The 8,800-nt window shown below is 39.7% G+C and overlaps 1 protein-coding gene across 4 annotated transcripts in view; it reads left to right on the forward strand.

Annotated features, from left to right (window-relative positions):
• The window catches only part of LOC108240232 (cyclin-dependent kinase-like 5), a 46,823-nt gene extending 41,157 nt beyond the window's left edge, over positions 1-5,666 (forward strand). For 3 of the 4 annotated variants that reach the window (XM_017423562.3, XM_017423564.3, XM_017423563.3), the window contains 5 exons: positions 1,861-1,984; positions 2,259-2,364; positions 2,566-2,688; positions 4,814-4,975; positions 5,061-5,666. In XM_017423562.3, coding sequence (XP_017279051.1) covers positions 1,861-1,984; positions 2,259-2,364; positions 2,566-2,688; positions 4,814-4,975; positions 5,061-5,420 — 875 coding nt within the window. In that variant the 3' untranslated portion in view covers positions 5,421-5,666. The remainder of the gene's footprint in view (positions 1-1,860; positions 1,985-2,258; positions 2,365-2,565; positions 2,689-4,813; positions 4,976-5,060) is intronic. The other variant, XM_017423565.3, reaches the window with a different exon arrangement.
• Positions 5,667-8,800: the final 3,134 nt, after the last annotated feature.

Raw genomic sequence — 8,800 nt, forward strand, 5'->3', positions numbered from 1 at the left:
CCCCCCCCCCCCCCCCGAGACTAATATTTACTGTATATGATTATGTTATGGACGGAAATTTGTTTTTAGCAATATATTTTTTTTTATTTTTTTTTACAATGTGAGAAAATGCTTTAAATAAATGTCTGACATAAAATGTACTTGGTGCACCCATCATTTGTAGATTAGTTTAAAAAATCTGAAATGCAGCTCAGTGAAAAGTCAGATGATTCCTATCAAACTTCTGCTGCTTGTCTGAGATTGGGTTGTCAGGGCAACAGCCTGAACAGCAATTCCCAGACCTCTGTCTCCCCAGATACTTCCTCCAGCTATTTCAGGGTGGACTCCATGGCTTTCCCAAGCCAGCTGGGAGATATAATCTCTCCATCCAGTCCTGAGTCTTCTGGTAGGACATGTTTGAAACAACTTCCTCATAAAGTGTCTAGGAGGCATCCTTACTAGATGCACACACCACCTCAACTGGCTCCTTTCAGTGCAGAGGAGCAGGGACTCTACTCTGAGCTTCTCCTGGATGTCCAATCTCCTCACCCTCGCACCCTGAGGAGAAGGAACATTTCAGCCGCTTGTACTCATGATCTAATTGTTTCGGTCAGCCTGTAAATCGGCAGCTTTGCCTTTTGGCTCTGCTCTTTTTCTCACAACAGCAGATGCTGCCCAAATTTACTGATTGTTCTCCCTCTTCTTTCTACCCCCATCTGGAGCAAGACTTTAAGGACGTGAATTTCTCCACTTGGAGCAGGGGCTCTTTCCCAACCCAAAGTTGGCAGTCAGCCCTTTTCCAGAGACGGACCACAGCCTCAGACTTGAATGAGTTAATCCTCACCCCAGCTGTTTCACACCCGGCTCCAAAACACTCTAATGCCGGCTGGAGGTCCTTGCTAGATGAGACCAACAGGACTACATCATCTGTAAAAGGCAGCAACAAAATTCAGGGCCAACTGAAGAAGAAGACTTTTATCCCCCTGGCTGCACCTAGAAATTACATCCATAAAAGTTATAAACTTTGTTTAAAGAAAATGTATTTGTTGGACTGTCTCTCCCATCTCACCTGAAGCTTGTACCTCCTTCAGAGTCTTGATGGTCTCTCTCACGAGTCTCCTTCTTCACGGTCTCTCAGCTTGTGAGGACTAGCTGCTCTTGGTAGATTTACACATGTCCCATATTCCTTCCATTTATTGATTATGGATTTAACAGAACTCCTGGGGATGTTTAGGACCTTGGAAACCCTTTTGTATCTATCAACTGGCTTGTACTTTTCAGTCATTTTTTCTGGGTTGAAATATGCAATCACTTATTTTACATAACATATTCTTATTTCTTTGGCATCATTTTGTAGAAAGTTAATTTCACTTTGTCATTGAAGAGGGGTACATTTTTATTTAATATTAGTCAAATCGACCAATTTATATTGACCATGACTTATTTATAAAAGCAATAAAAGCGTAAAACATCCAAGGGGGTGACTACATTTTATAGGCACTGTATCTTTGTGAAAGTAGGCCTTTACTAAAGTGCATTTGTCATATGGTACACAGCTTTTTGTCATTTCATTACCAGTGATGGCTGACTACAACTATAAAGACTTGTTTAAGTAATAGTTGTATTATACTTGACTGTAGTCAGGACATAGTTCAGAATGTTGAGCATACAAGCTCAAACATGTGGAAATGAGGGGTCGGTGTGACATCATTAGCAGTAAAAAAACCCAAAATTTTACACAGTGTCTTTTTGAAACCAAACATTGCTTCTTAGCTGCCAATGACCTCAAAACGACAGTATTTTATCATTGTTTCCTATAGTGTTTTTTATTCTTCTACCTGCTATATAAAAGCTGAATAAATATCTTTGGTCTGATTTCAGTTCCTTCTCCACGACCGGACAACTCTTTCCACGACAGCAGGGGTCAGAGCCGGGATTCTGGTCTGTCTGGGGACAGCAGCAGTTTGACGAATCACTCCAAACGTCAGCCTGCGTTTGACCCCTGGTAATTACATTGTGTAACCACAACCTAAAATACTTGATCATGTTTGCTAAAAAAGCTTTTTTTTTGTTTGTTTCTCAACCTTGACAGCATGACAGCAACACAAATTAGTTCACTGCTGTTGTTGTTGAAACAATGCTGTCAAGATTAATTACACGCTGCCCAGATGACATTGTGGGTTTGACACAAATTGTCAGGTCTTGCTTGAAACTAGAAAAAAAAAAAAAGTTCTCAGCTGGGACATCTGGCTAAGCCCTCTTTTTTTTTTTTTTTTCAGGACTGGCCCAGATACGGTAGTCTTGAATGCCTCGGAGCCATCCAAAGAGAAGGAGAAGCAGGGTTTCTTTAGAGCAATAAAAAAGAAAAAGAAAAAATCTCAGATGGTAAGTTGAAGACATCTGGATGCAGAATTTCAATTTTATAAGATGTTTGTTTACTCGATGTTTGTCCACATGTTGTATCTCTTCCACTGCTTGTCAGACGTTTTCCTGTTTGCACCATTGGCTCTTTTACAGAAATACACTTGTTGTCTTTATGTGAATCATTGTTTTCTGTGCCACCAGCCATGTGCTTCTATATTACAGGTGGACGTCCGTGATGGAAGGCCCCCTGTCATCAAGAAATATCTTTTCCCTCTGTTTAGTCCAAAGAATAGCATAAAGCATAACTCCTCAGTGAGAGTCCTCCCTGTAGTGTCTTCTCCCATGGTACTTGTTGTTTTACAATATCCTTCTCATCTCCTACCTCAGCGTCTCCTGTCTAACATTGCATGCATTTACATTTGTCAGCGCTGTTCTGTTGTCTCATTGTAAGCCTGGTTCTGTTAGAGAATTACACAGTATTACAGTTCTGGTTGACGATAAACAAAGTATTATTACTGTTCTTAAACCGAGCCACACTCACAAATAGATAATTACATTTCTGTTTAGGTCTTTTAAATAACAGGATGGCTGAAGTTGGATTTTACAGCTAGAAGGTTTGAGTGTTGAGGTTTGCCATCCTGAAAAGCTTTTCTAGGCAAAAGGCCTAGTATTGCATGCACATATCATCCACCGCCTTTCATGCCATAGTTTTAAGCTAAGGTCATTTTATGTTGAGAAATGATGGAGTTATAGCTGTTTTGGTCAAACCTTGACAATATTACTATGTTAAATTACACGCTCAGAGTCTGTGTTGTGAATGACTCTCAGCTACAACCACTCCAAATTTTAGCACAATATCTGTAAAAGTGGCTGAATGATGTTTATTCTTGTGTTTTCTAGGGGCAGTTGGCTGTGGCAGCCATTTTAAATTGGGTTGACTTTAAAAGTCATTGCATTGATTACTTTCTGCAGGTTTCATTAAAAATTTGTCCAGTGGCTCATCAAATACTTTGCTAACAGACACACACAAACGCGAGCAAAACCACGATCGCCCACCTCTCAGCAATGAGCCTTAATTAAGCTGGTGGTAAGGCACATTTCTGTTCTTTCCACCTTTTGTGACTGAGCCTCATGAGCTGAGTGAGGGCATACCAGAGCACTTCGGTTTTGTTGCTTTCCGACATAACACAGAAGCATCTAATCCACTTTTCAAAGTGGGCCTAAAGCAAAAACTTAATAACAGAGTATAGATCATAAGGAGATAGGAGGTGGGATACAAGAATGGCTCCTAAGTACAAAAGCCGCCGTATTTTGACATGTTAAACTGTCTACCACCTCTGCGGCAGTAATGGTGCAGCATGAAACTAGTGTTTGAGGCTCCATTCACATTTCTATTTATAAGTGACAGTTTGCTCAGATGCTGGCAGTGGGTGGGTGTTGGGGGGAGTTACTGCTGATGACAGTGCACAAATAAACGCAATCTGGCCTGGAGGAATCAGGCGGTTAGACTCAGAGCGGTTGAACAATCGTTTGTACTTGATTAAAAAGCAGATAGTTCGAAAATACTAAACTAAATTTGCTCTCCGTCAAAATGGGAATCCTTTAGTCTCCTCCTCAGATCAGCACTTACTAATAGTAGCGCCACACTGTTTTTGTTTGCTCGCCACGTGTGTTGGCGTATTTTAAAATTCTTCTTATGTGAGTCAAAACGTGAAGCAACGCACAGTATGCTGTGAAAAGTTAAGTCTAACGTTCACGTCAGTCTTCTGTCAGAATCTATTCATGGTCTCACCCACCATCTTCTGAGTCGTCTTCTTGCTTTCTGTTGCTCCTCTTTGGCACATCTCAGTCGGTAAATTTATCTCCTGTTCTCCTCATCTTTGAGTAAAGTCCAGACCAAACCTACACCAGCAACCTGCACACCAGTTTCCTCCAAGTCCATGTTTGCAGTATGAATAGCAAGTAACAAATGTTGGTCTTATGTTGTGAACAACATTTCCTTTAGGCTGTACACATGCCAAGAACTTAAAGAAATACACCCCAGATTCACAGTTCTAATGAGACGGATAAGAACAAACAAGCAATGACAGCACCTACTAGCCGTATAAAAGTGCCAAAAGGAGTCCAAGAGTACTGGGGCTGTAAAAACAGAGAGGTTTGCATAACGAGCAATGACCAATAAATCAGTGGCAGCTTTGTGTGACTGGAGATCAACCTATGTTTGCTTGAGCATCAGATATGTAAAGAAAGGACGTGATGTTGGTTTACTTACAGCTATGCTTCATATACATGTCATGTCCTTTTGTTTTAACTTACCTTATGTACTTAAATCAATACAAAAACCAGTCACAAAGAGTAAGTTCAGTCATGGTGACATTAACGCTGGTAAAGCATGGTACGAAGTGCAAAAGATTTGTCTCTGAAGCCATTTCAAAGGGAACTCAAACCTTTTCTTCATCCTGTACGACAGGCTGCTAACGAAGGTATGGATACAGTCATCCAGAAGTCCTCCAGGTCCTCAGGTCATCAGAGCAGCCGCCACAGAAGTCGAGACAAGAGCAGAGACCGGAACCAGGAACGAGACAGGGACAAGGACTGGCCACCTGAGAAACTGTCCGATTCGCACTCTCCAGTGAGTCTCACCACAAGACAAAAAGTTATCTCCCTAATCCGTGCTGGTCTCAAATGTTTGGTTTAATGGGACGATTGTTTTTCAGAGTCAGCCACTAAAGTCACTGCGCAAGCTGCTGCACCTCTCATCTTCATCCTCCAACCAGACGGCGTCCTCTGATATACGCTACCAGCCGCTGCCTAACTCCGCCTCCGCTCAGGGAGGTTTCTCTGAAAGCCGGGGTCACTCAGGGGTCAGCACACCCCAGCTCAAGAGCCGACAGGCAGCCTATCCACTGCCGGGACAGCTGGAGTCTGGCTGGCACTCGTCCGCCCTGGGTCGGCCTGACGGCAACCCCTACCCAGAACAAATGGGCGTCAAGGGGGGCCAGAACGGGCACGGCTTCGGACGCCCGTCCAGGTCTCGCATGCCAAACCTCAACGACCTGAAAGAGACAGCTCTGTAATCTCCCCTCGCTCTGCAGCTCGCACATCCACCTCAGCATCCCGCTTCCATTCTGTTGCTCCTACACCTTCCCTGGTAAAACGGTACACGGTACCGAACACACACAAACACCAAACCTTCTGTTGTAAACACTGCTTGCAATCAGGCCAAAAGCCTTATATGTCTTAATTTTTTAAAAGCTTCCATGTTTGATAGACTTTATATTATTACTTATGTAATTCTAATTTGTATTATAAAGTAAATATGTTACAGATTATATATATATATATATATATATATATATATATATATATATATATATATATATATATATATATATATATATATATATATATATATATATATATATTCACACACATATATATGGTATAAAGATAAAGTGTAGATTTTAAGTTTAAGTATTTTTGTTTTTAATTAAATATAGAACTATAGTACATTTTATTGTGTAGTATTTCCTTAAAACAAATCTAAGTCAATTTCAACAAATAAAGTTGAACCAGTTGTTGCAGTAGAAACTGGTAATGTTGTGTTCATCTCACGCAGGATAGTAACTCTGTTCAAGTGTCTTGCTCTTAGATGTCATTCTGATTGCAGATGCTCAAATGTGCAACTAGAAGTCAGTGCACCTTTGTTCGTAACTGTATGGACAATCTGATCATCTAACAGCTTAGATTTGTTTTTTTGGGGAAGGGATATTTAGGTCATTATGTCTTTATGAAATGCAGCCATTTTAGAAACTGTGTGACCAAAAAAACCCCATATATTCTAGCCTACACTGCCCTCTGTGGGACATAACAAAGTACTGCATTTATTATTTTCTAACTGAGGTCCTCTTGGGCCAACACATAGACTCTCACATCATTCGCTATAATGTAAATTTTCTTTTTTTATACTAAATCTATATAAAGCAAACTAACGTTGAGTTTCAAATAGAAATTATATTGTTATTTTTTATTGAAAATGTGGTCAAATGAAATTTGAAATTGAAATCCAAATGGAAGTGTTACATACAGCACACCTGAATGAACAGATTAGATTCAAGCAAACCTCCAGGGACATCTGAAGCTGATAGTGAAGAATGTTGGGCTTTTTTTTTCTTTTTTCCCTGACAAACAAGATTTATCTGTTGCCTATTTTTCACACAAGCCCCCTTCCAAGTAGTTCAACTAAAAACCAGGTTTTAGTTTTTCAAAGCACTCAAAAAAATGAATCGCTGTAAAATGTTTGAAAGACAAACCAGGGACTCCTTTAAGTTGTGGCTGTTCGAAGGAAAGTTTTTACAGCAGCTGGAGTACCGAATGCAGGAAAGTCGATCAGTGATGCGTTCAGCTTGGCTGCCTTCCTAAATGTTGTCTTTTTGAGAAAAGCGGTGAATATTAATGCTCTTGATCAATTTGTATTCATTACTCCATGCTGATTTTTGACTAGACCTGTCAGCAAAGACCTTCACGAGCCATCGGAGCGTGGCTGCGTGGTGGTGAGTAGCCTGCTGTAATGCTTCCAAATTCTCAAATCTGAAATGCCTATTACTTTGGTGTGCCACGAAGACATTGTCAGGATTTCTTAGTCGCCTTGCAACCTGTGTCACCTGTGTCAACTTTGAACAGTCAGACCACCGCAACGTTCAGAATCCAACAATGCAAAGAGCATCTAGGTCAAGATGGAGAGAAGAAAGACCCACGGAAACAAAGAACCCCTCCAGGCTGTCAGCTTCAGACTTCACGTCACTGATGTCAGCGTATAGTTCAAGGAACGGTACTCACCACCACGTCGCTGTGCTTGACTCGTGAAAAGCTTCACTAACATTTGTGTTCGAAAATTGGCTCACAATATAAAAAATGTTTTTATTTCTGCTGCTTTTCTGTAAAAGCCAAAAGCAGCTGAGCTGAATGAATCTATAATAAAATGATGACATTTCTAGTCCTGGTCTTGTTGGCGCATGCGCTTTAGGGATTTTGTGATTCTTGGAATATTACAAAATAAATGATAAGAGTTCATATATTTACATTGCATTTGTGTATTAAAATAAAAAAAGCATTTAGGTCACTTTGTAGCTTTTTTCGTTGTGTCTTAATTATTGTTTTAGCTTTTATCTGTTACAATTATTTACTCATTTTTGGTCCTTTTTAGGGCTTTTAGCTAATTGTTTATCTCCTTTTTTTATTGCTTTGCAACATTATCCTTTCAGCTTGCATAATTCCTAAAAGTGGATACATTTACAATGTGTAAACTGACTTTTTTTTAGTTTTTTGTCTTTATTAGTCACTATTTTAGTTTTTAGCTATTGCAGATTTTGACGCCTGCTGTTAGCTGTTTCATTGTTTAGCCATCAGTTGTTTTTTTTATCACAGTAGTTAGATTGCTACTTTTAGCCTTTTTTAGCTAAACTTTTATCCAATTGTTTTATTTTCTTTGCTATTTCATTGTTTATGTACACATCAGCTAGCTTTTTAGCCTTTTAGCTTTTTTTCTGATGCAAAATAAAATAATCGCAGTTTCATCTACATAGTCAGCATGTCTGGTTGCCAATTTTTCATTGGCTTTTAGTTGCAAAACATGTAACAGCTACTTTAAACCAAACTAGCGTGCATTTTTATGATTCAACACAGTGCACAGTGCCCTCTGGCACGGTTGGAAATCACCGCACCGCTGTGTTTTCGACTGATTTCACATTATGAACCACATGGGGGGGGAGCTTTTAGGACATCTTTGGGTGTAAACTTGTCGGTGGGAGAAGCTGTACTGTAACATTGTTTTCTGTTGGAAATAAAAGTGCCGTGAGAGTAGCTTGGCAGACAGAAATTCTAACTTTTTCTAACGTTGCACTTTGAAGAGACTTTGTGGCTCAGCAATATCACCGTGACTGTAAATTCTTCCTCACTTTACATTGATTTGGTGCGCAGACTGAAGCAGTGAGACAGACATGACCTCGTTGTGTTGTGTTGTGTTGTGCATCTGTAAGGACTGTGCTTGACACAGTACGTTTCTCCTTGAATTCCTGATTTGCTGAAGGAGCACTTTGTATTATATTAATACTGATGTGTGACTTACTTGTTTGGTAATATTTGTAACAAAACAAAATTGTACTCATCAGCCGTTCAAATGGAATCAAGTATTAAGCTTGTGCTTTTGTTACAGACACAAATTAGTAGCATAGTCAGTGTTATTCAGCTTTTTTTTTTTCCAAAATGTGGAATAAAACTGTAAATCAGCAAATGCTTAACAATTTTAGAATATCCATGTTTACATATGTAACAGTAAAACTCCAATAAAACAAGCTCATTTGATTTAACTGTCCTAAACTTTTTCTTCTGCTTTATTGAATTCATTATTTTTGTGAAGCAAGTTTGGAAGAAAGACGGTGAAGAAATGAATCCTCTG

The sequence above is a fragment of the Kryptolebias marmoratus genome, linkage group LG24, assembly GCF_001649575.2.
Source record: "Kryptolebias marmoratus isolate JLee-2015 linkage group LG24, ASM164957v2, whole genome shotgun sequence".
NCBI classification, from domain to species: Eukaryota; Metazoa; Chordata; class Actinopteri; order Cyprinodontiformes; family Rivulidae; genus Kryptolebias; species Kryptolebias marmoratus.